The sequence below is a fragment of the Agelaius tricolor genome, unplaced genomic scaffold, assembly GCF_023055355.1.
Source record: "Agelaius tricolor isolate 1412-34295 unplaced genomic scaffold, bAgeTri1.0.p SCAF_6, whole genome shotgun sequence".
Taxonomy (NCBI): Eukaryota; Metazoa; Chordata; class Aves; order Passeriformes; family Icteridae; genus Agelaius; species Agelaius tricolor.
The window spans coordinates 21,650,213-21,678,168 of record NW_027269266.1 but is presented as its reverse complement, the minus strand read 5'-3'; the positions used below and the strand labels follow the sequence as shown (position 1 = coordinate 21,678,168).

Sequence of the window (27,956 nt, the reverse complement as noted above, 5' to 3'; positions counted from 1 at the left end):
GCTGGCTTCCTGCTATTTTTATCCCAGTTCCTTGCTTTTTGGAAGGAAAGTGTCACATTGAAATAGAACTGAGAGAAGCTGAAAGTAGAAAAGCCAGTTGTGTGCTGTCAGTGTAGTGTAGGTACAGGCTTTGCCTAACCAGAGACTTGAAAACTGCTCATCTATGTTCCAGGTGAGTGTGACAAATATCAGAGGACCTGGACACCTGGATTTAGTCTTCCTCAGGCTAAAGAAAGGATTGACAGATGCCCATTTTTGCACTGCTGGTCAGTCTTCTTGGAGACTGAAGCCAATTTTCTTCTATTAATAAAGAAAAAAGAAAATTTTCTTCTATTAACTGCAGAAAAACCAGTATAAGAGGCTTATTGCAGAGGAGAACAAAGATACACAGAGATGCTCAAAAATCAATTTTATAAAAAAAATCTCATATCAGAGGATGGCAACTACCAAACATATCCTTAGTGAGATAACAATTCAGCTCTCAGTGAAAACTTAGTTTCATTAGCCAGTCAGAACCAAGCAATATATAGAATATTCTGAGTTAGAACAGACCCACAAGGATCAATGAGTCCAACACCTGATTTCACACAGGGCAACCTAAAAGCATGTGTCTAAGAGTGTATGTAGGCCATTTAGCCATGTGGCTTCCTGCTTGGCAGCAATCCTGGGCAGCAAAGAAAAGTTCTTTTCAAAAATATAATGATTTCTGAGGCATATACGATTGAAGATCATACAGTTGTTGCATATGTTTAAAACTGCTTCTAGCACATTCTTTTATTTGGGGGCTTACTTAAAAATAATAAGTCAAACTATAGATATACTACCAAAAAAATCACTCTTGATTGTGGTTCATGCATTGATCACCTTGACCCTACATTCCAATGATTATACCTCTACCTCTTGGTAAGAACTAAAATTACAGTGACCTAAGCAGCTTCAGGAGAAATGAAATGTGTTCAGCTCACCAAATCTCTGGTAAAGATATTTGAATTTCTTATTTCACCCAAGAGAAGAAAATGAAAAGATATTTTACACTAATAGTCCCCAATATGTTTCTGTTTCTTCCAAGAGCTCTCGCTCAGGATTTGACTCCAGGGCAGACAGGCTGACGCAGAAGTCCACACTTTCATCTGTCCCACCTTTTTAATTAGGATTAAAGTGATTCAGCTTCAACATATACGGTGACAAACCTCTAAGCAAGATTTAAACAGAACTAGGCAAGACAGCATGGTCAATAAAGAACAGTGTAAATTTTGTTTTAAATCTTATTTCCGTTTAAATACAGATAAACAAGGAAGCTGAATACCACACAGTCAATGTTTAAAATGTAAACTCTATTATTATTCTAAAACTGTATACAGGCTTTCTCTAAACTCACACAATGACGCTCAGTACACTTCTGAAGCGGAAATCAGGCCACAGAAAAGAACAATCATGATGACTCCATGAGGCAACTTTCTGTCACTGCAGTACTGCTGATACTCACTAACTCCTGGTTCCCTCATGTCTGAATTAATGAACAATGGCAAGTATGAATCCCAAACTGAGAATTTAGCATGCTGCACACACCAGCGGATTGCAGCCCCTGTAATTAATTTTACCTATTAGCTCAAAGTTTCCTTTAAAATGGTCAGAAAGCACTCCAGAAAAGTCGACTGTGTAATTAAAAATAAAATTCCTGAAACTTTACATACTGAAAACCAAAGGTAAATCAGAAAATTTCAGTGAAATCAGTGATGCTCTGACAAATTGAATTCCAGGGCACATATGCAGTCAAGCCATTTTACCTTGCTCAAGATCACTCAGGATGCTACAGCAAAGCAGGAAACAGGAAGATTATCTTAGTATCAATCCAAAACTTTGTCAGAAAAACATTACTCCAATTCCCTGGCATTATTGCTGACATTTTGCATTGTTGAATTGGAAAAACAAAGTCTCACAAACACATAATATTAGCATACAATGTTTATTATCTTCTATTAATCTGAAGTCAATAATTTTGATATGACTAAATTAATTCTGAAATAAACAGACATTTTTAAATACATATGAAGATGATGGGCTCCAACATGAGAGTACTTAGTTGGTCTGCACTCTTAATCCACATGCAGGATACACAGATCAAATTATTATACATATCCTTTCACTTTACACTGGACTATAATACAGCACAATTTCTGGAGATGAAAGCAGGGAGGAAAGAAATCATATTTTCAAGTAGCCCTTTTATTTAAAAAGAGCATCAATGATATATTAAACCATTGTGTTTCTGATTTTGATTTTTCTTACAGTATACACTTTTGTAAAACATATAGCTCATCAATGATACACAGTGGCCCTTCACTAAGGGCAAGTAACCAAAAAAAAAAAAAGAAAAATGACAGAAAATAATTCTACAGATTAGAAAAGTCATATTTTAGAACAATTTCACTTCAGAGTGTCTCCAATGTTGCTAGGAAAGGTCATGCACAACATTTCTAATGTTGTCATTAGTCCATGAGAGAAATGTCTGCATGCTTCACATGTCAGAAAGAAAGCAGCTTTCTCCAGTTATCTCTTAGGCCTGTCTGTGTCATCAATGGTAGCTAACAGCTTCTGTCTTGCCTTTTTGTTGATGTAGGTGCCCAGACAAATATTCACCAGATTGGTCAGCTGCTTAGTAGAATATTCCTGGCAAACAAAAACAGATCAAGTTAGGGCAGAATAAAACACCAGACAAAGACAGAAAATTTTAAAATACACAGACATACTCAGTGTGGATTTCACAACTGATAGAAGCATCAGTACACAGGGAAGATTTAAAGCTGTACTGCAGTCACGTCTGGATAGTTTTCATAGTTGAGGCAGAGGACAAAACTGTATTTTGCTACATGGTGGCTTATAATGGAAAATGCTTATGACTTTAAAAGTACTGGAAAGAGTTCACATAAAGTAAGTCTGTGAACATGTACATAAATCAATTTTTAATGTGTTTTCCATTCTTTGGGAGGCTTGGTGGGAAAACATATGCAAATGATTAAGCTTTCAACACAAAACCTTTTTTTTTTTTACAAACTGCGATAAATGTTGGTGATCTTTTTTATTCTGACTTCCCATTTCCAATAAGCTTCTAAATGCTTCTGTCTCCAGAGTCTCCAAACGATTTTGATTTCAGTATATGATAAAGGAGGAAAAAATGTCAAAAATGTGAAGAAAACAATTCTTAACACCTGTGAAAACACCGTATTTGCCAGTAATACCTTTATGTCTTAACACTATCCAAAACATAGCTTCCACCAATGTGTTTTAAAAAAGAGTTCTTCCCTGTAGGTCATCAAACCCCGTAACTCACAATCTCTCTTGGGGTTCCAAGCAATACAAGAAAAATTCAATCAAAGACATATTTCTTTCCTTATTTCTAGTGGGATTTAATCCCAAAATACAGATTTCAAGTGCTTCACTTTAAGAGACTTTTTACTTCAAAGATGGGTATCCCCAACAGCATGTGACTATTACTTACAAAGATCTGTTATAATTGTTAGTTCATGCTAGAATGAAAGCATCTGAACATTTTCAAGACACAAATATAGACTTATCTCAGCAAGAAATTCTGATTAAGCATTATCAAATGAAGAAAGAAAAAGCAATGACTCTTCTCCATTGTGCCTTACAACTTAGTTTAAGCCATCTACTCCTAAAGGCAATACAAAACCTAAAGGTGTGATCCCAAAACGTAATTCTTGATTATCAAGTTGTGCACTTAGGCATATTCTGAAGAGCTCACAAATGTTTTCAATTTCCCTTTCCTCTAGTTATCTACACTTTTTGATACAATAGGCAGATGTGACTGGCTTAGTCATCCTCCCCAGTCAGCACATGTTGAACCAGGTCAAACACATACTAACTTCATATCATAAAGTTGAACATGTCCATGCACACATACACTTATATTTATACTGCTTCATTTATAATAAACATCATTATAATAATAGTTATTATAATGAAACTTCCTGTAAGTTTCATTATAATAAATTAAAATATACATATTTTCACATATGCCTACATTCATTTTTAGCATGTAAAGGGATTGATTATTTATAGTTGTTAGCATGCCTTTATCATCAGGGTGAATTTTCTCAATACAGAGGAAAAGAATGCAAATTTAACTCTTACCCTATGTTCTTTTATCCAGGATTCCATGTCATTTTCTGTCAGGTAGTATGCTTTAATGTAGGTTTCCACAAATTCCTTATCTGGAATAGGCCTAATGTCTGTTAACTTTTCTAGTTTCATTAAGAACTGTTGAAAATCCAGTTGCATCAAGGCACGTCCTTCATTGCTGCATTTCTTCACATTGGCATAACTAAAAAGAGAAACAGGGCAAAGCAGAACTTAGAAGGAAATAAAAATTAATTTTGCTTCTCAAAATTAACTTAGTATTTTGAACCTTGGGGAGGAGCAAAATTATGGTTTTAAGTCAAAAGCAGACAAGAACTTCTCTTAGGAGCAGACAAGAACTTCTCTTAGGATGTCTGCTGCGGAGTTTTATTTGCATTAGTACAACACATTTTAGCCCAGTTATTGAACAGAACCCCACTGTACCCAGTGATACTAGGAAAACTCACACCCTCCTCTCCCAAAAGCCACAAAAAATCTTACATTAAACAATTTACTATAAGTAAGTTAGAGGAAATTAAACCAATGCTAATTAGCACACTGGACAGTGGTTTCAAGTGATCACAGGCACTGGGGTCTGAAAGGTAACACAGCAGCTTAGGAATGGTCACCAGGAGCTTCCTGAACCAAGTGGGAGCAGCAAAGACACAAAACTACTTGTTCAAAAACAGCCACAGCAACCAGAGGATGAAGGGTGGCAGCACTGGCTCATCTCTGTGAGAAGTAGAGGATTTAATGAGAACAGGTTGACAGGAAATTAGTGACAGGTTAGAGGAGACAGTAGATGAGTTTAAGGGCAGGGTAACACTAGCAAGGATCACAGTGGAGTGATAGGCAACAAACGAGGAAAACAATCTTTGCAGTTCTTCAAATGGATAAGGAACTGCATTTGTCAAGATCAGAGGAACTGACACTGCAATGCCCTTAAGAACACCAATTTCAACTGTGTACAGGGTCAGGGGCACAGTGACTTGAGAGACTTACACCAGCTCATCCACCAGCTGCTCCCACAAGAGACAACCCTGCCTCACTCTTCCCCTGTACCAAATCCAAAATAAGCTCAGTTTTTCACTGTTTCACAAAGTTAATCCTAATTATTATACACTCCCTAGATTATTAGGTTTGATGCAAAAGAGGCAGCAGAAACATGCAGCTGGAAGCTGAATGCACAGCAAGGTCAGGTTAAGAATATGAAGAAATGTCACACTTAGAGTTGGTACACAGAAAGAATTTGCAGAATGCAAAAGTAACAGAGGCAAAAAGAGAGAGGGCCAAGGCAAAAGTCCTCTGGAGCTTCATAGAAGACTAGCAGATGATTTTCAGTTGGCTTAAGAAGCCAGCTGGGAAACAGGAGAGAATGCAGAACTAGGAGATAGGGAAGGACTAAATTTAAAAAAAGATATAGCTGACTGCAGTGGAGGTAATTCTTCATTCAGTGAAGAGCCTGATGAAAGTAATTTCAGTTAACTGGATGAGTCTTAAAACACTTTCATGGCTTTTAACTCCATACATTCATTGAATGCAGAGATAAAAGAAGTTACAAATTCAGAGAGTCAGCTATTCAGAACACCTTCCTTCCCTTTTCACAGTGGGAAAAGAACCTACAAGATACATAAAAATAACAGAACTGGCCAAGAATAAGAAATTACAGGCAAATATTTGGGAGAAGATGATAATGAGTACTTTTTACACTCTCAGAAATGGTACAGGACAAATTATATCAGGAAAGTCTTCCTAGTCCAACCTGCTTAGGCGAAAGTAAAGGTCAAAGATTCATGGAAAGTCACAAATATGAACCTAAACTGCAGCATGGAGCAAGACATATGAGTGATGATCTTCACAGATAAGAATTAAATGGTTCATGAACACTTAAGCCACAAAAGATGAAAGAGATGTGATGTAAGAAAAGGAAACAAGTTGAAAACAAACACATAGTGTTTGTGATAGTGACTGACAGTGTTATTGACTTGAAGGCAAGGGGAAGAAGAGATAGAGAAGAGATAGGCCTTTGATTCACTTTCTTTTATTTGAAAGTAGAAAACAAAATTTCAAAAAGGAGAGCTAGTTGTATAGGCCACATATTATATGAATAGGAATTGAGAAGTCAGAGACAGGTCATGCATAGATTTAGTTACCCTGAACATGAAATTGTGAGACTGCTAGTGACTGCAAAAGGATGATGGCATGAAAAAAATGAGCAGGAGATTAAAAAATGATGGCTTTATGGAAGCAGTGGAAACTGATGATTCTCAATAGGTAGCTAACACTTGGAGAAGAAGGGTGTTTTGTTGAGGTCCTAATTTAGAGCAGACAGCAGGAGAGTGGGATGGAAAGAAGTAAAATAGGTAGTAGGGAGTGAATAGGCTAAAGATAACCAGGAAAGAAGTATGGAAACATGTAGAGGGAGTGGAAGATAGCACATATTCTATGATGCAGAAGCAGTTCTGGTAAGAGCCCAATCATATGTAGCCCAATCATACGGGACAAAACCATAAAAATAAATTCAGAGAATGAAAAGTCTACAGTACTCAGGCTACAAAATTGAATCCAAAAAGACTGGGACACTGATTACGAGACTGAGGGACGAGCAAGGTGTAGGTTCCTGACTAAGGTGCTCGTGCAAGCCAACTAAGACACCTCTGTTCTTGATGAATTTAGAAAAATCATGTTGCATATCTACTTTAAGAAAACTGATAGTGCTGATAACTCCATCTTTCTTCCTGGCAAAGATAAATGGCATCACCATGGAAGTACTGACTATTATATTGTAACTTCCTTTTTTGGTCTGTTGGGAAATGATAATTTTCATATAGAAGTTTCTTTGAAGGAGTGCTGTATTTTCAAATGCATCAGTAAAACATTCAATGACATTCTTCAGCAGTATCTAGGATCAAGACCACCCTCTTTAGGCTTAATGCTGCACCAGATTGTGAAACAACCACTAAGGAGTGCATTAAGCACTGATAGTTTTTAGGGTCCCCAAAAGCACATGAACTCAAAAGGACACTATCAAATTAGAACTTTTAACTCTATAAAATAAAGATTATCATTATAGACATACTTGCCCAAAAGCAAGACTTTCATAAATACTTACCCTTCCACAAGAGTTCTATTGGCCAAGCGTATGCAGTGCTCCCAAAGGATGTTGGAGACTGGCAATGGAATACGGACTCTCTTAGACACATCATTCAACCTCCTGTTAAATTCTTCAAATTCCTAATAAAACATAAAAGATGTTTATTCCTTAAGGTAAAAACATATCATACTCTCTACATCCAACAACAGCAACAACTAATTAGAAATACACATGAAAGAGAATACTGAAAAGTAAGAGCAAAGAAGAGAGGCTTAATAGGCACAAACCATAGACAACTCAGTGTGTAAAGTAGAAAACATTTCACTTTCTAGTGTATCACTCACAACATTACCTCAGTGATTTTTTTTAAAGGAACTGTTGCTCTGTTCCCCAGAGCTGTAGTTCTCTATGAAATTGACACCTCTGAAAATGAACCAAGTAGCTTATCCTTCAAATGCCATTTTCGTTGCCTTACTCCCTAAATTCATATTTAACTTCTTTAAGTCAAAATACAGCCACTGAAGAAAATTCAGGGATGATCTTTTTATCCCTCTAAACACCCACCCCCACTGGCTTTCAAAGAGAAGCTCAGAAACATTGTAACCACTTTTCATTCTTCAACCTGTCACATTAGGTAATTCCTCAGTGCTTCAGAAGGAGTTGAGAGAATCCACTGAAAGAGGCCAAATCCAACAGTTTAGGACCACACAGCAGCACTAGATAACAGTTCAGGTTAAAGGAAGGCACCTGTTTCCACACAAATCATTAATGGCCTGGATGGATTTCAGCTGATACTTTGAGTGAGAAATTAGTCATAACTGAATGCAATTACTGCTACAATGATTTTTGTGACTTAAAGTGGAACAGAAGTCCTCTGCCAATGATTAAAGCCTTTATCATATAAAAAAGTATCAAATTACTTCAATATCAAGCAGAATGGTAATGAGCTCCTCTGTATAACAAGCAAAAGTCATTTGCAGTGCAGTCTTTTAAGATTATACTTGCCCAACAGAGATTTCATTTCCAAGGCTAATCTAGGGTTTTTTCCTTTTCCTTTTTTTCTTACAGACTCTCTCAAAAATTCAGTAAGTGAAGAAAGTCAGAAGAGAACTACAGTAACCAACTGGCATTTAACACAAATTTTCTGAAAGATTAATTTGGCAACAAAATGCAGGCAACACAATGTCATGTTTTAACTGGTATACAACTCATTCTTCTGAAGATGAAGATGTCTAATGCTCCATAACCTATTTCTTCAACCATCTTCTTTCCCCACTTTATCTGCTTCCAACATACTATGACTGAATGTAGAACTTTGTGTATGTGTGCACACGACTGAAAGTAGTTGATTATTCCTTCAATCACTGGTCACAACTGATGTTCCCAGAATCCCAGTGTACCCTGAAAATCCCTCATTGCTTAGCAGTTATTTAAAAGCTTTTGTAGCAACTAGTACTAGCTATAGAATAGAGACCAAAACTGGTTTTAAATGGTATTAGCTCTGCTTGTCCTGAAGTAAGTTCATCAGCAGTTGCAAACTCACAGAAGAAAACAGCTTTTCCCCTGAGATCAACTATTTTAAGCACAAACTGGTAACAGCAGCATAAACAAGGATAATCACAAAGATTCCATCAAATTCAGTGCAATGATATATCCTCTGTCAAATTCTTCCTTCTTTGGCTTGATTTTTTTTATAGCAGAGAAGAGCTACAAAGTATGAAGGTGTTATCCAAACTGTTTTTCCACACAGATGTGTAGCTTTTTCTGTGATTCACACTTCACACATCTTTAAAATAAAATTTTCAGTTTCTCTGAAAAGAATTAGTAATTAATAGAGTATAATTAATTAGCATAATTCTACCACTGCCAGAACTTCTCTCTGAAGACCTTTAGAAACATTAATTAGGCATATATAAAAGGATGAGAAAGGGATTGTCCCAAAAACTAGTTCTGTATGTCTTAACACATGGTAATTGTATAATGACAACTACTGAATGCAATTGACAAGTCAGGTGAATTACTTCTCTTCAGCATCCTTTTCATATATTAACTTCTAAATATAGCAACTTCAATTAGATACTGCATGATCATTATTGGTGCTGATTTGACCTACAGCTCCTATGACATATCTCAAAGACAATCAGCAAAATTATTCAGAACAGCAAATAGTGTGTTTTGGGCTTTTTTTTTTTTTAAATGCTATGTCTGACCGCTGAATTTCCCTCAGTGTTACTCTGTTTACTACACATTTCTCTACCGTTCAAGACTTTGATGTGAAACTCATTAAACTTCTTTGGTCACTTTCACAACCATGTAGTCAAAAAATCACCACTGAAAACAATGCTTTAGAAGCAAGAATAATGACACTTCTGGACAGATCTCATAGTAATTTCCCATTTGTAAGGATGATGTATTGTCCTACCTATGCCATTTTAACAATTTTAGTGAAGTATTACAGCAATTCAGTGTTTATATAAACTCTAGCACACCATTTCCCATAAACTATTCACCTTTAAAAGAGCATCTACATATACATTGTGCTGTGACATGATTTCCTTCACATCCCATTTCACATTAGCCATGAGAAGAAGCATTTGTTCATAATCAATGGCTTTAGCAGCAACAATCCAATAAACTGGTTTACGTAGTTCACTGGCAGTTGACACTGTCTGGAATAGAAAATAAATAAAATTCATTTCAGTAGGAGCAGCATATAACTATGATATAGAAGTATTTTCACCATAACGTACAAGTTTCAAATCTTCTGTATGAAAATCAGCTGTGAATTACACCATTCTGACCTGAGAATAGAACTGCTGAAGAAAAGGCTTCTTGGCAGCTGGCATCACTGCATCAAGATGAGGCTGAAGAAATTCAAACTGCTCAGCCAGAAATACCCTTTGAAAGCAAAGAAAATTTACTGTGAACTAAGTGCAATGTTTGGCATGTCTCTTTACAATTTTTACTCTACAGCTGACATATCTGGCAATAACAATATGCAACCTTGGAAAATTTAGTCCCGAGAAGAACCGTATCAGTTGCGTGCCAGCATATCAACCAGCAGTCTCAATTCTGACAATTTTAAAACATATTTGCAAACAAGAAAATATTTTAATAAAGAGACTAAGGCTTGAATATCAAAAATTCATATTTCTATTTTTCTGAGGACGCATTGCAAAAGTCTGAGCCAAGGTCTACTAAAGTCAGTGACCAAGAGTCACATAATTTCCACCACAGGACAGTCAACATCAATATTAATAAATCCATCTTAGAATTTCAAAATAACATTCCCAATTAATTTTATGCTAGTGAATCCATAAAACAGAACTTGATCTCATATTCCTTCTCAGGGGTAGAATTTGTTAATAACTACATAATAAGGAAATATATTTCTAACTAAGCATAAATGAAAAAAAAAAAAATTAATTCCTAAAGTGTCATCTCATGTGAGGAAAAATTCATTCCTAGCTGACTCTTACTATTATACTTATCAAATAAAAATCACTTTGTTACATTTGCATTAATTCTTTATAATGCCTTCTTCTCCTGAGGTGTGACATAGGTACACTGCTACCCATTGCAAAGAAAATGGTGATTCAAGCCAAACTGATATGAACTAAGCAGTTCTGAGTCAAATATTTAGTATAAGGTGAAAATGAACCATAAAGATTAAATATTCCCACTAGCCTCTTTGAAATTAAACTTTTTCATGATAGTTTTGGCCAGGTATTGTCACAAATTACAGGCTCATCTGCAGTAAAATTTCATTTCTTGTGTTTGCATGTTGCTAGACTAAAGAATTAGACTCCAGTACGTTCAATTAAGAAATCACCTTTATCACTCATACTTAAAATCACATTGAGAGGTAGGAATTCTTGACCTGTCTAGAAGGCTTTGAAACGTAACCACAATTTCTTAATCAATAGCTTTCAGTGATCACAAATACAGTGTGTACAGTAAACAACCTACAAGGATTCCGTGGCCACCACTCTCTCTGCCAAGCCATACAGCGAATTGCCAGATGTCAAAACTACGAGATGACTGAGATGTGGGCTTGGCACCTTCTCTTTTCTCTCTTCAGCAGCTGTGAGAGTCCCTGAAGGATCAGCAGACACCTCCTGAAACAAAGAATTACACAACTTACACTCCACAAAACCAGCAAGGATGGCTCCAGCTGAACAGTTTCAGATGCCAGATAAGGTGAAGGAATGTTTCCAATTCTAGGGTGTAATTTAAATCAAGCCTATTTTTATTTAAACAGTATAGTGAAATGGGTGAAAAAAATCAGATCATGTCAATCAGTAGCCAAGGAAAAAATAAGTTAAAAGGCAGCAAACAATCTTCTCACTACGCCTTAACCCCCTAACAGGCTTTAGCCCAATTCCCTTCCTTTTGGGAGACTGACTTCTCATCCTTGGAGAAAGTATCTTGAATCTGACAGCAACCAAATAAAGAGACATATGAAAGAAATGTTACTTCTGCATGGGCTTTACGGCTTATACGAGCAGTGGCTAACTTAAGTAAAAAACAGCCAATGTTCTCAATCACAGAATCACTAGGTTGGAGGACTCCTTCAAGATCATCAAGACCAACCCATGCCCTAACACCTCAACTAATCCATTCCATGAAAACTTCTATTCTGAAGACATCCTGATGATAGAAAGTAAGGAAATATTCACAGCAAAGGAGTAGAATCTATAGTGAGAAACAGGTTATACCTGTGCCTTGTTCCAAAATTAAAGGAAGAAAATAGAGGAAAAACTCTACCCCCACATTTATGGAATCTAACCACAGGGTACAGCTAGAAGAGGAATCATAGAAGGAATAAATTCCCAGAGCAGATATACCAAGGGTCACCCTCTGAAGCCTGGCTATTTCCCAGTCTTCAGAAGGTTTCAGGGCATGAAAACATAAAGGTAGTTCTGGTTGGCTTGAATTAATTATTCATACCATGCTTATACACAGGCCACAGGAAGATAAGAAATGCTACAAAGGAAAGGCACAGCACCCAGAACAGGTAAGAAGACAGGCAGGATATGGCACTGATTTTAGTAAGAGCCTTTCAAGATCCTGGGGATAGAAACCCTGGCCAGAGTCTACAGTCTATGGATGCTACAACATATCAGCCTGTAAGTATGGAATGAAAACAAATAACAGTAGCAGTGATAAAGTAGTGGAAAAAATAACTTTCACAAAAGTAAAATCAGTGGCTCAACATGGCTGCTGTAAACAGCATAGGAACAACCAATATGACAATAATAATGCTTAAACATAACATTTATGTTTGGACTCAAAAAAACAAATTAGTGTAATTCTGAAATTGCAGTTAAACAAGGGAAAACGATAAAGACAAAAACAATGTAATGAAAAAAAGCAGCTTTCAGGTTTGTGAATTGTTTGTTTGTTTGTTTCAACTAGAGATAGAAATAAAACCAGAGGAAATTGCAGTGAAGTAACTACAGAAAGAGGGAGAAAGACTCAAGCTAACCAGAACAGTAGCCATGAATTTCTTCTGGGCTCCACAGCAGAGAACAACTGTGAGAAGTGACTTGAAATAGAATACTTGCTATTCAAGCAGATTTTGTTTGGACACTTTTACTTACGGAGGAGAGCAGTGAGCACGTGAAACACTGGTGGAAATTAGTGGTGTCACTCATTCTATATGTCAGAATTGAGACAAAAAGGAATATTTCATTGCAGACCTTGAAACACCAAGAGGAGAAGTATTGCACATACGATCAGTTGAAAACTGGAAAACCAACAGGGCAGTTATTCAGATAGCAAAATATCTGACAGACCCATTGTGGTAGTGTTGCAGCAATTAAAGGTAGGGCAGGTGAAAATTGATTATGTCAAAATGTGTAAGGACCTGGCGAAAATTTAAGTGATACAGGATGAGCAGAAAGATCAAAACTTTGCTGCTATAGACAAAGCAGCACCAGAATGTGTTTACTGCCTGGATGAATGCCAAATCAAAAGTGGCATTAAGAATATAAGACAACTGAGAAGATAATAGCGACCAAGCTGTTAAAAGTGGTTTGAGGTGTGGAGGAACAAAAATTCACAAGTTCCACTTTAACTTTCTCATATTTTATTTGGCAGTTTCCTCCTGTGGTGTGACAGCCCAAGGCAATAGGAGGTGGATTTGCTATATCAGCAAGGCTCTTTTGGTTCTGCATCTCCAGAGACGTCAAACACAAACATAAAAATGGGCTACAGCAGATGGAACAATGCACAGTCTGGGAAAGCAGAGCTCTCACTAACAAGGGTGAGGAAGTACCTTCAGACTTATTAAAAAAATATTCTAATTAGGTTACAGACATAAAAAGCCAATAAAGCAGGGAACCTTGATGGTTCCCCACAGAAATTCTGACACTAAAATCAAGGACTGCTGACTGAGAAATCAACACATCATTTTAGCACTAAAAGAACTCACAGAAATACATCAGTAAGCAGAAGATGAAACTTCTAAAAGAAGCTTATGGCAAATGTGATCAGATACAGTTGCACTGACCATAGGAACCATTATAAAGGCTAGCTACAATGTTATATTATTTGAAAAATTAATTTTCTTTGCTCTGATCTGTGTTTGCACTCAGCCAGATAAATCTGGAATTAAAATTACTAGATGCTTCACAATACTATGATGTTTGCATTCTGCTGAGTTTATCAGAATGGATAAGCAAGCCAAAGGGCCTGGATATTTGCTAAAGATCCTGTGACCTCTTTCAGAGCGTTCTAAGGTACTTCCTGAGCATATCCACATGTTTACTGCAGATAGGCAATGACATCCAACCATCTAGCCACAACAATTAATTCTTTAAAAACATTAACTAAGGCAAAGACAATATTGATTAATTATTAAAATTCCCTCTTTATCTGTCCACTCTTTTACTTTTTTCACTTCATTCCATTCTCAGATTAAAAAAAAAACAAACAAAAAAACCCACCCAAAGCAACACAAAAAAAACACAAAAAACCCAACGAACAAAAAATTTTAAAAATAAATCAATTTTAAAGTGTTTACATGACAAAAGCAGCCAAACCCACAGCTAACCAAGCAATGCTGTATCCCTAGGAGAGACAATGAGTGACAGAGCTGGGGGAAGAGTATCAGTAGTAAACATTTAAGAAGCTTTCTTTCTTTCAAAGACTAATTACAAATTACGTAAAAGCCAAATATTATGAAGACTTCATTTTGTATTTATCTCACTTCAAAGTTGCGTGCCACTTCAAACACATTTTAAACTTCTTTTTCTTCCTTTTTGCTTCTCCTGAATGTAAGTAACATCTTTTAAATGCCAATAATGTGCCAAAAGGTACATGAGAACTGGCTAAATCAGAGATAATGCTCCCTTCAAATAGGGAGTCAAACTCTGGTTCAAATATCGTGGCCAAACAGCATGAGCATTTCATTCTCCTAATTTGTTCTGAAAAGCAGGCACTGCAAAAGCATGTTGAAAGCAAAAAGCAAACAGCCCGTGTGCCAATACCCCAAAGAAGCACAGGATCACTCTGAAAGGGTCTTAGTGATGCATGTGTTTTTTCCTCCTGCCTTCATTAACAGAAATGATCAAATGACTGAAAGAGGAAAATAAAGGGGCAAAACACACAGGCTGGAACAGGAAAAAAGGCTACAGACTATTTAAAGAAATCAGATGTTTTTCAGTTTACTGGACTTGTTAAAGTTAACCCTTCCAGTAATGAAGAAAATCTGCAAGAAAATGTCTGTTGCCAGTGATTCCCTCTGTGTACCACAGCAAACAAGCAGGGTCCTGTAAAACTGCCGGCCTCAAGAGGAAGAGGAAGGGAGTAGAAGCCAGAAAATTAAATAGCAGCCAGTTGAACTTTAATTTCAAGAAATATAAGTTACACTGAGAACATATTGTAGCACCTAGCATTAAGCATGCAGAGAGCAATACTAAAGCAGAATAAACTTGCTTAGCTCCTCCCTGCATCAGAGTAGCAGGTCCTGCGGATCCAGCAAAACTGGGAAATGTCAAAGACATACCACGGCCCACACAACATCTGTGTAAGAAAACTGCACAAAATAGATTTGATAAAATAATTTCAAGGTATACATGGAACTGATGCAAACTACGAGATGCTCTTCTCCTTCCTGGCCAAAAAAGAAAAACCCCAAAGTGTTAAAAAAATTAAAAAAAAATTAAAAGCACCAGACTGATCTGAACAATAACCAAATGAAATACAGTAGGCAGAGCAGGACAGGTTAACCAGTACTGCCTGCAGACACCTTACAGCAGGTCTTAACTAATAAATTTTCTCTAGTCTTAGTTTAATTTCCTCATACTGTCACAGGAAAAGAACTGTATGTTCTAATGCTATACATGATAGGCATACCCAACTAGCAATTATTTTTACAAGCTGCTTTGCTATAAAGACCTGAAAATATCAGGATGAAGTGTTAAAGCAGGCTTATGGCTGGTTCACCTATTTAAGGGTTGCTAATAACAGTAGTATGAGCTACAGTGTATGCTTTGGGAAGTATCTTTTCAAGATACTTACAGTTGAATTAAAACTCATCTGGAACTGTTTTTACAACAAAAGGGTATGTATTTGCAAATAACAGGTATCAGATGAGTGGGAGTGTTTAATTGTTTAATTGTTGGGTACTTCACTTTATCATTTAATTGTTTACACCCAAGAAAAAAATTTTTAATGAACAGGTAGAAAAATAAAATCTGTGTAAGGCACAAGCCTCTCCTTCAATCTCTTTTAAAAATGTCATCTGTAACAAGAGAACGTTTTCATTTCAAGTTTGGCTGAACCCAGAGGCAAGCTTTTGTTAAGCCTTCCATCTCAATGTGAAGAGGAGACTATAAACTAATTACCTAAATTGGAAGTATAAACTATATAATTATCTAAGTTAAAAATTTGACATTTAATTTGCAAGAGAGACATTTTTACAGGACAGATCTCATGAGAACAAAAACACTTTTATTTCAGTTATCCAGAAGAACTTACGACTGAAGCAACTGATTATCTGCCAATTATGGTGAAATAGTTGACAGTTAATTACAATCATCCACCTCCACTAACTTTAAACAAAAACCAGTAAACTCTACAACCTGTCCCCAGCACAAAAAGTTCTGCAGATCACACTCATAACCAATAATCTTTTAAAACTGTTCTTCTTCTGGCCTAATACTTTTTGCGTAAAATTTCCATTTCAGAATTGTTTATATTATATACACACACAATAGCAAAAATGTTAGGTTTGATTTTGCAATAACTCTAAATGTTACTGAAGAAATCCCAATCTTAAAGGAGTAAGTGGTATTCAAAAAGCATGGACAAAACTGTACTATCTGAAAAGGTTCTGGCAGAAGAACAGTCCACAGTAGCTGCAACATAGCAACACTTCTGCCAAGAACTTGATGTGTGCTGATGGACAAGAAAAAACAGACTAACCCCAAATTTTTACATAAAACAGGACAGCTCCACCATCTCTGTTTAAAAACTGTAATTAATAGTTTCTGTAATATCATGAGCATCAATTACAAGAAAACAAACTGATCAAAGAAAGCATAACTTCTTATTGTATTCAAAAGCTGACAGAAAATGAAAATAGTTCAACTAATAGTTGAACTATAGAAAATAGTTCAACTAACTCCAAATAGATGCTTAATATACAAGAACTTTTGATCACAAGAAATGTACTGAAAGCAACCAATCAGGCTTTTTTTTTCTCCCCTTTGAGTTTACAGATCCCTAACTGTTCTTGAAGCTGAATTCTGAAAATTACAGATAGGGCCAATTGCAAAAGCACATTGCTTTCAAGGTAAAAGTATTTCTTCAATATGTTGTAAATGTGTTAAGGTTTTAAATAGTATTTTATAATACTCCTACTAGGTTTTAAATTGCAAGATTAGTATTTTCTTGCTGAGGGGCACAAAACTTACCAAGCAGGTAATCTTGCCTCAACTTGCAAGAAAGTAAATCAAACATAAACAATGTAATCACCACTCTACAGGTTTTAAGAAACCATATATTTAAAAACCAAACTACAAACCATCTTGAGAAACCATGCTAATAATTTTCTATTATTTACAGTCCTTTTCATGCAAATGGTGTCTTTATAGCATTATTGAAGAGCCATAAAAGGGATCCCCAAACTTCCCCACATTTACAGTGCACACATTTCACATTATCCTCAGGGCTGAATTGATCAGCATTGCCTTACAGCAGGCATGAGGTTCTGGTTTCTAGACTGGGGATCCTCCATGCTCTTTGTCACAAAACAAGCATGTCCCCAACCTCATTTGGGTCAGTCCCACTGACTTAGTAAAGAGTTCAATTAAGGTTGCACCACTTCTGGGATTTTGACTTTTTATTTTTTTCAAAGGTATTGGCAGATCTTTTGCATTAAAAAATTACAAGAATTTGGAAGGTTTATTTACTACTGGTTGTCTCAACCAATGCAACAATCCCTCTGTGAGGAATCACTGTGTGCTGACAGATAACTGAGAAAATGAGTCATGAACTATGTCCTAAAAAAATTAATGTCAAATGAGACTCCACAGAAAACCACATGCACAGGCATCATAAGAACCTGAACCTTGCAAAAAAACCACATAAGCTGGTCTGGTCTGCTCATACACATTTTTACTGTGCCACTTTCTTGTACAAAGAAATTTTCTCAAGAAGAGCTGCTGCTGGTTCCCAAGGGTACACAAATCTGTAGAGTGTAGATATTTGTAGAGTATATATGAATGTGTAGAGTGCTACTTCTGGAGGATCCAGAAGTAATTATTAAATTACTAACTCTGAAGCTGCTGCATAGAAGAAATCTGTATGAAAGCTATTCTGTTCTAGATGTGCAAAGACCTGACTATGAAGTTCAGATACACATATGAAGTTCAATAAAGTGTGGCCAAAAAAATCTTTGAAAGTCATACTGTTCTCTTAACTCTCAAATGAAACTGAACCCTAAACTACACAAAAGAAATACTCACAGTGCTTTTGTTTCTTATACTTTTGATTTAGCCTAAAGGTATTGCTTTAAGGCTAAGACAAAGAGGTTACATACAGAAAACAGCTTACTCAATCACTGTAAGCTGTCAGCACACTTCCACATAACTTACTATAAGAAAGCAAATAAAGGTTTGCTAATTGGTAGACCCTTTTTATTTTTTTTAACTAAGTCTATTTATTAACAAAAAAAAGTTCATATCATACTTAAACCAGTATCTGTATTAGCAGTACGGTATTTTTAAAAAAGCCATAATTGGATTCCATTATTATTAAATTTGTAACAGTTTGAGATTGGAAGCATATCTAAAGCACTAGTTTTAAGAACATGCTTCCTCAATTGTAAAGAGTCCTTTAAGTCCTTTTATCATTGTCATAATGAAGACTTTATTACTGTCATTTTGATTACATCATACAGAACATCCAAATTTTAAGAAAAGTTCAAATTAAAAATGTTTTTGTATCCCAATTATGACCAGCATGAGCTCATTTACTACCAACTGAAGCAGTTTGATCATTGTTTATTGTTTGGGGGTTTTTGTTTACTATCATGTGGTTTATCATTTATCAGTGTAGGAAAACATACTGACACTGAATATGTATCACAGCTGAGGTCACATTACTGCCTTGCAAAGAAGTTAGCAGGACTAAATACATGTTCACATTTCAGGTATTTCCTGTTCGCTGTGTAAAACATTAATCTAAACTGCAGGAGGACTTACTTGCTGCAGTTTATAAAGTACAGTTGGTTTTGCCATGAAGTATTAGACTGCACAAAGCAGTGGAGAAGTGATTCAGCTACAGCTGAATCCTGCTCAGAGGGGACAAGGACCCCCAGCAGAAGCAGGAGGCACGTGATGCATGAGAAGGGATGGAGGGAAGAGGAGAGGAAGTGTTTCCAATTGCTGCAGCCTTTTGCACACTGGCCACAAGTCAGAAATCTGACCTAGTCGCTCAGTGGTCCAAATAAAAACCAGGAAAGTACTTATTTTCCAAGTATGGTTAGTATACTGCAAGCACAGTATATATTAAAGGACAGAAACTTCTTGCACTGTAATAATGGGAAAATAGAGCAGCTCCATAAGGAGTTACAGGGAATGCCTCCAATCGACCTCCATACTCTTCATACTGAACACGTTACAAAAATGCAAGAAAGAACACTTAGTGCTTTAACTTGCCAGAAGTGGAACTCCCATTCCACATCACTTTTTCCTTCACAAAGGAAATTTAAAATTCAGCTGAACAACAATAAAAGGAGTATTATTTAAAAAAAAAAAAAAAAGGTATCTGGTATAAACTAGATAGCATTAATTCAATCCTAAACAGAAACTACCAGAATTCCACACAAAGCTGGAGGGGGTGGCCACTCAATCCTCCAATTATTCCCCTAAATCCTGACAATAAATTTGAGTAAAGAGGCCTTCATTCACTCATATCTCAAAAAAAGTAATTGAGAAAGTCCAAGAGGAAAGCTAGAAATTATCCAGTTTAACTTACTGAAGCATCGTGATATAGACCACGTAGCTCAACCTTCACAGACACTGACAGATTTGTGAAATTATTCTCATCTCTATGCAAGTCTGGCCAAGTTTTGGTCACAGATTCAGAATTGTCAGATTCTGACTATCTTTATGGAAATAAAATATCGATGCTGTCATCAGGAACTGAAATGTGACAGAAATTAAGCCCTTGATAACGTTACCATGGGTAGAAGACAAGGCAACAACCTCAAATTCCCAACAGGCCATGAGACTGAATGCCACAACACAAACATGAATACTTTCAGAAAGCAATTTACAAAAATTTAAAATAAGATAGGAGAATTCCTTGAGCAGTTCATCCATGCAGTCTCAAGAAATACCCTTTTTATGACACAATGAAAATGAACCTTGACTTTCACAAACTCTTAAAAATAAACAAACAATAAACAAAAATACCCAGAATACTTTAACTTCCTCATAAACTAAAAAGTTTAAAATTACCATTTATAGTATAAGACTGGCTTAAGTTCATAAGATATTAATAAACGTCATGGAATGTCTTTAAGCTAACAGCAGTTAGCTAAGATTTCTTTCTTCTTTCAAATCTTACATTGAACATAGCTATTAATTTCAGCTGGCAATAACATTATCTATTACACTACTATTAATGACTGAGGAAGAAAACAAACTGTTGCTATTTTTCCATTTCACTCCTAGAATTTTTTTTCAATTATTTTAACTGTAAAAAAAAATGAAGTCTGTAAAGCACTGTCAGGAACCATCACTACAGAGAAATTTAAAAAATTAATTTCATAACTTGCCATTTTTCCATAATCTTTAACCAATTCATTTGCAAGTACTTCCTGTAATTAATTTTTCTTTCTGCATACACTGCCTTTGAGAAGAATATCAAGAAGCCTTTTTCTCCTTTACAGAGGCCTAGGGTTATTAGTTATCTTATGCTCCCTCTACTGACTGTATAAGAAATGACCTCCAAGCCTTTTAAGATGCTTCTCTGAGAGAAGAGTTTAGGATTTGATATAATGCTTCAAGGAATTAAAAGAGCATAAAGTACATTTCTTGGAGTGTCAAATCCTTGTGCAAGTCAGAGTAGAACATCTTTTTCTTCTTTCTAAGATAGAAGCCTCAGAAAATAAAACCTTCCGGTAGCATCCATGGTATTAACTACTATACAAGCCATTTATGATACCCTGAGGAAATTTCTTCAAAATGTTTCAAGGGTTTTATATTTAGGTGGAATATGAAAACTTCAAACTTCCATTTCTGGTGTAGTTTTTAGCAATATTTCTTTATAAACTTTGCTGTTCATCTGAATCCACAAAACCTACCTACAGTCTCCTTTACCATCCTCCTGTGCAGGACAGTAATCTACTGCCAGTGTGACACGAGCACCATATTTACTTTTCACATTTTGAAAATAAATCACAAAATGGCCAATGGGATATAATCCAAAAAATACATCAGGGAAAATTCCCCAAAATTAAGGAAGGTCTTAGTATACAACCTCTGTTATCCTGAAAGGTGAACAATCTTCAGGAGAGCTTACTGTTTTGCTATTCTTTTACTGAAGAAAAATGAGTCATCTATTTCTTTTTATAAAATGTCTCTTAGTAAAGATAATACTGAATTGTCTCTACTTATTACATGAATCATAATAGAAGATTTAAATATCATATTTCACTGTTACATCTAGCAAAATCTATTTAATTAGTTTTGCTGTACATTGGAAACAAGTGATTTAATACAATAATGACCTCTACATCACGAAACCAAGCCTTCGTTATTGAACAAAGGCTTATTAGATACATTCACACTGAATGTGAAAAGAGGAAAAAAATCAAAAAGCCATGATGAAATATAATTCCTGAACATCATACACACATCCCTATTCCACTGAGCCTTAACAACATCCAGGTACTTACCAGATCAATCAGACTCTCCTGGATTCTGTTCAGTGTGGTGCGTAATCTGCTGCTGCTGAGGCCCAGTCCTGTTGATTCAAACTGGAAGAAATACATTCCACTTAAGTTGGGAAAGGAAATCTCTTTGGTTTAAACTTTAAAGTTATACAGCAAAACTTGAGCTTGCAAAGACTATCTACTTGCTCACATTAAAATTTTAGCACAAAATCACAACCACACAAAATGAAAAGAAAATCAACAGAGGTCACAGCACTCAACACTGCACTGGTATGTAGAATGACCTAAGTATCTTCAATGAAGATGACAAAGTATCATTCATACCAATAAAACATCTGGTATCTTAAATACATCTTTTTGTATTTAACTTCGGGGCTGTAGATTTTCTTATTTGGGCCTGCAATGGCTCCCCACATTTCTCATTGAGCCTGGAATGGTTCCCCACAACACCATCTCTGAGCCTTGCATTCACACCACATCCAAGTCAAATGGCTTTCATTCTTCTTTCTAGCTATACAATCCCTTGTAATCATCAAATATATATCTTGCATAAGTAAAAATTATAACCACTGATCTTCATAAACAGTCATTATTACTTAATGCCTACAAAGATCTGCCTCAGAAATGTGCCATCTTAATGCTCACAGCTCCGGAGTGTATGGGGCTGATGCTCAGCTAGGATATACAGTTAAATATATATACACCTATGCTATACATATGTATTTATTTTATTTTTATATGTATGCACACATATATATATAGCTACACTAATTTGCTCCTGAGTGCAATGGATTATACAAGCTGAGGGTCTGATTTGACATGCATAATTATTGTAACTTCTTATCTTCTACTGTTAATAAAACCCCCCAACAAACTAACACAACAAAGAAAGTGGAAACGGGATGTGCAACAAACACAAACTGAAGTCAACAGCCTGGAAGGATTTGAATACAGTTCTGGTATGTGATTCACACCAAAAGGCAATTTGCTGAACATTATTTAGGGCACTGTTGTATGCTGCATTATTAGACTTCAGGGAAGGAAGTATTTGAGTTTACGTGACCTCCTCCCCTGTGTGAATAAAGACAGGTATAATTTAGGTCACCATTTACTGCATCCAAAGTTTCTAATTTAAAATGTCCATCTGCCCCAATCCTCCTATATTTTAAATGACAATTTACATCTGAGTTGAATTCCCACTGAAAGTACACTCTGATGAAATCTATAACCTGATCTAGGAGACACATCCACAAGAACAGAACCTCATGGCTTCACCATGAACATTTCACTCATCAGTACAGCTGACTCAATTCATACAAGTTCTTGCTATTTCTATTTGCCGAACTATAGATTTTTAAATTCCATAAATTTATGACCTAATAAGGCTAGTAAGCAGAACATTAAACAATTTGCAGAATAATTCTGTTCATCACCAATTTTACCTCTTGTCATTAACCTCTTATAGTAATTACCTCTTATACTCTCCTATAGTTACTTTAAAAAGTAAGTTTACAAATTAGTGCAATGCCCTGTCAAAAAAAAAGAAAAATAGAAAAATCACCTCAATTTGTTTCTGCTAAGGAAAACTATTTTGTGGCATGTTCATGAATGTCTTAAATTTTAGTGAGTCGATGTTAAATACAGGCAATCCTTTTAATTTTTTCTTGCTCCATAATTTGAGATAAGGCCAGCTTAATTTGCAGCCCACAAATAAAAAAGTTTTGAAAGCAATTCTGGTTACAACAGTGTTTAATTTTTGGAAGTGAAGAAAGCTAATACTGATTACATAGGATAATGATTTGAACAAGGTCTGGAAAAAGCAATGACAGCATCATGAACAGACATAGAACTCAACACATATGTTTTAAATCCCTGGTTTTCACTAAGCTGGCAATGAACTCTGTATGACCAATCACTCTCCTTATGTGTGTACTAACTCACATATACAAAATAACCATAATATTCACATATAATTTTAAACATTTAAGCAAGTTATACCAGCATACTCTAAGAATCCCATTTGACATTATTTTCTGAATAAAAATAAAACAGGAACTCTCTGAGTGGTCTAAATCACATACCATCACCCATCTCTAATTTCTAAAGGTTTTAGAAACACTATGGGGAGTGAGGACATTTAAGCAGCATTACAAGAGGGTTTATTACAATCACAAACCCTTGCAAGCATTGTGTTTCCCATGGAAAACAATCTGTCAAAACAAATACTAGGCACAGTACAAAAACATCACAATTCTACCACCCATCTGCTAGAACATTTACCTGCCTAGCACTGTACTGTTCTCTGTTAGAAGCACAGAGTGAGGAAGCTGGTATGGGCTTTAGAAACACAAAACAGGAGGTGCAAAAAAATAACAATAAATGCAACACAATGTGAATAGCAGAGCAACTAAGCCAATGGAAATCAATTATCTTAAAAAACAAACCAAGAAGCCCCAAACCAAACCCCAAACAAACAAACAAAAGGAAAACACCCTCCACCCATCTTGTAAACACAACTTGAAAATACATTTGTCCTGCCAAACAGTTCAAAACCTTTTAGAACCATATGTTGAGTCTGAAAATTCATTACAATTTGCCAACAAATGATGATGGATTTGGCATCCCTCGACACTGTTACTTGTGGAGTAATTTAGGGGCCAAGATAGGAGAAAGTTGTTTTCACATGCAGCTATTAAGACAACTCTATTGACAGCTGATCTATGTTATGTAAAGACATTGCCGACGAGCATTTTTTTCAACTACAAGATCCCTCAAAAAAACATTGTTTTCATTAATGCAAGTAGTTTGGCAGAAAAATACTAGATATGAAAAAGTGTCTTTCAAATTTCTTAAACTTAAGTTTTCATGGCCCCCTTTTTCTACATTCACTATTCTCATGTAAACTAGAGAAATACATACAGAAAAATTCAATCACCTTATATTGTCTAGGCTGAAACCACCCTTCTGCAATCTCCTTTGCTACCCCCTTTCTACTACTACTTCTAGGTATTTCACATTGTCTTTCCTCCTGTTCAATAGTGCTGGGAAAAAGAATAGAGAATCTATCTATTCAAAACATAATATGATTAATGTCTCACTGACAATAATGTTCCCAGTACTTCCTTCCCCTATTGCTGATATTATCAGCTTTTTCTTACTCCTACATTCAAATCCATTTTATTGCCACTAATTTTTCTGGGAATTACATATTAGATAGCATTTTAGGCAAAGAGATCTCTGTATTTTCATTCTCTGTGTACAGTGATACTTGAAAATAAAAAATGCTTCTACCTACCATGTCATTTCGGCCAAAAAATGTATAGACTGCATACAGATAATAATCAAAGAGCTGGGACATGAAGTGGATCACATCAAATGCAATAGGCTTCAGAATATTCATCATCTGCATGTATTTCCCTTAAAAAATCAAATACAGAAGATCAGTTTCCTCAGCACAAGTGCTACAAAGTTCAGAAAAACTCAAACCAACTTTACCAAGCGTACTATGCAGCCTTCATCATTTATTAACGACAAATTAATAATAGTTTACAGATTGGAAAGGTTTAAAAACAAAGCTAAAATGATGGCTTAAGACACCAATACTTCTCAAAATATAGATGTTAATCCATTTTAAAATGTACTCAACCATTCTCAGCCTTCTGGTACCAAATTCAACACACAACTGTCTGGATCCTCTACAAGTTTCAGCTTCATTTAGGTAAAAAATAATTATCTACTAAAGCAGTGTCTGGCAAATGCTATATAGAGCCACTGAAGATTTTATGCTTTAGTGTGTTTATATATGCACATATGGATATTTTTCAAGCAATAGAAAAACACAGTATAAAAATGGTATGTCCAAGATTGGATTTTACCCAACAACTGTAGGAGTTATGAGCTTCACATCAGTGATACAGCATTTTCTGCTCTCCTTCCTTTCTATCCTGTGGTAAAACTCTCAAGTAGTTTTAAATTTGAAATGTTTCCAGGGAGAGAGACTATGAGTACCCTGGAGCATCCAGGGAGAAGAATAATTCCTTCTCTTCCTTACTATTCTCTGTTGTAACATATTTGACTTCAGAAAATAATTTTTTTTTTAAATAATAAAAAACCTCAGCCTCATGATCTTCATCTATATGTTATCTGAATCAAACTGATCATAGGTTTTGAAGTCCAAAAGGGATTTCTCCTTACAAGCCTAGTTCACAGGGCCTATAGCTTTCACTGATTTTTGTTTCCAGCATAGGACATGGCTCTTCATTGGGTCAAAAAAGAAGCACATTTAATGAAAACCCTGATATTGCAGAGACCCCGCATTTCCTGCTAGATACCTCAAAAATGACATCCTGCTGGTCCTTTTACTGTTCTAAAAACATAACATATAACAAATGTTATTTTGTTACCAACAAACTGTTTGGTTATTACCCTAAGAGACAGACAGCAATTTTTTAACCAAAACACAAATACAGTCCACCCCGGCACGTAGGATACAGCGGTCATTTCACAAATTGTCATATTCCAGACATGTTTAGATGTGACAGGTTAGAGAAATTACAGGAAGGTGCTAAAACAATTTCTTTTTCCTGTAGTCAACAACACTCATCTTCAAGTTAATACTCTGCCCAGAGAAGTAATCTACTAATAGATAGAGAAAATATTGGTTGAATCAGAGAAACTGGGGAGCAAAGAAACAAAAGCTAGCTTTTAATAAAGGGGAGTTATTTTAATTTTTCAAGCAAGTAATTGTGTAGGTCAGCAAAGATAACTAACTTGAAACAAGCATGATACAGCTACATACCTGATAAAATGGTAGAGCACTAGAGTAAGAAACAAGCAATAGCCTGAAATTGCTATCTTCCAGGTTTCTATCTAATTTAGACTCCTTATTGAATGACTACACCCTGTTTGCTGAGACATGCAAGCATATGTTCTGTTATTTTTAGAGATTTGACAGAGGTTGTAATAATTTATATTTGTCACTTTAGCCCTTTTGTTACCTCTATACCACCTAATTATTAATGTTTTGACCCATAGTACTATGAACAAACTGAAAAGTGGACTTAAAAAATTCTATTTGTCTTCTAAAAGGGAATATCCAATGCACAGTCCAATGTGGAAATTTTTGGATGCTTGTGAAAGGATGGTACTGGTACTCTAATTAAAGCAAGCATCGCCCTCATCCATACTATCTGAATATTCTGTATTGGACAGGCTGACTTTTTCCACTTAATCTGTGATAAACATATTTTTCTATTTGCCTGCAATCCAATATGAGTGATGAGTCACAATCTGGACAGTTAAGACTTCCAAGTATCTGTGCAGCTGGCATCAATACTGAAGGTAATCTCTTGGGCAGTGTCTTATGCTTTTCCAAAGGGCTATGCACTACACACTGCCCTGTAGTACTGTACCTATAAAAATCTTCCAGTGCCAAGAACATTTCTCTATTACTACATCACTCAGCATCTTGACACAACAAGTGTTCCAAGAACATTTCCTCCTCGTTGCTCTCTCTCACAGGACACCAGTTTTTAATGTATACGCATTGTTACCTATACTTGGGCTGAAGTTACTGTTTTGGGTTAAAAAGGGATATATGAGAATACTTCCAAACAGCACAAACACAGTCCAAAGCCATATCAAAATAGAAATTTCCAGAAATACTTGAAAAAAGCACCTTAAGTTTCAGCAACTGAAAGTAGCTTGAATTTCTAGATGCTCTAGATAGCTTAAACTGCTAACATTTGCCAGGTTTCTTTTGAAGTATTGTTTGCAGAACTCCTTCTGTCCTTAAGGATAGCAAGTACAGAGCATTCTTTATCAGACTAATCTATACAAAATGGATGCACCTCACAAATTAGCGCACACAAATTCTTGCCAATAAATCTTTACCAGGCCAACCTGGTAAAGTGAGCTTTAAATTAGGAAAGATGGAGTAAGGGGAAAGTTACAGTGACCATGCATGCAGAAAAATAAGGTTTAAGTGGGATACCTCCAGTAGGTACAAGCAGCCAAAGACATAAAACAGGACTATGGGACATCCTCTTGCACTCCCACTGGGATACTGACACACTGAAATACCTCTATGAAGTGCCTGTACACCAATGCACAGAGTAGGAACAAACAGGAGGAATTAGAGATGTGTATGCAGTCACAGAGCTTTGATCTCATTGCAGCTATGGAGGTATGTTGGGATAGCTTGTGTGACTGGAATATTGTCATGAAGGGCTACATGCTGCTTAGGAAAGAGACCTGGAAAGCACAGTGCTGGAGTGGTGCTGGATGTGAGGCAACACCTGGAGCTCTGTCTCG

The 27,956-nt window shown here is 36.0% G+C and overlaps 1 protein-coding gene across 2 annotated transcripts in view; it reads right to left on the bottom strand.

The window, feature by feature from the left end:
- Nucleotides 1–1,947: 1,947 nt before the first annotated feature.
- VPS50 (VPS50 subunit of EARP/GARPII complex) overlaps nucleotides 1,948–27,956 on the bottom strand; it is an 80,610-nt gene continuing 54,601 nt past the window's right edge. Inside the window, exons 21-28 of one of the 2 annotated variants that reach the window (XM_071429006.1) lie at nucleotides 24,940–25,061; nucleotides 21,648–21,728; nucleotides 11,201–11,349; nucleotides 10,033–10,129; nucleotides 9,742–9,900; nucleotides 7,250–7,371; nucleotides 4,153–4,342; nucleotides 1,948–2,670 (exon numbers count right to left, since the gene is read on the bottom strand). In XM_071429006.1, coding sequence (XP_071285107.1) covers nucleotides 2,551–2,670; nucleotides 4,153–4,342; nucleotides 7,250–7,371; nucleotides 9,742–9,900; nucleotides 10,033–10,129; nucleotides 11,201–11,349; nucleotides 21,648–21,728; nucleotides 24,940–25,061 — 1,040 coding nt within the window. In that variant the 3' untranslated portion in view covers nucleotides 1,948–2,550. Of the gene's footprint in view, nucleotides 2,671–4,152; nucleotides 4,343–7,249; nucleotides 7,372–9,741; nucleotides 9,901–10,032; nucleotides 10,130–11,200; nucleotides 11,350–21,647; nucleotides 21,729–23,882; nucleotides 23,982–24,939; nucleotides 25,062–27,956 lie in introns of those variants that run through there. The other variant, XM_071429007.1, reaches the window with a different exon arrangement.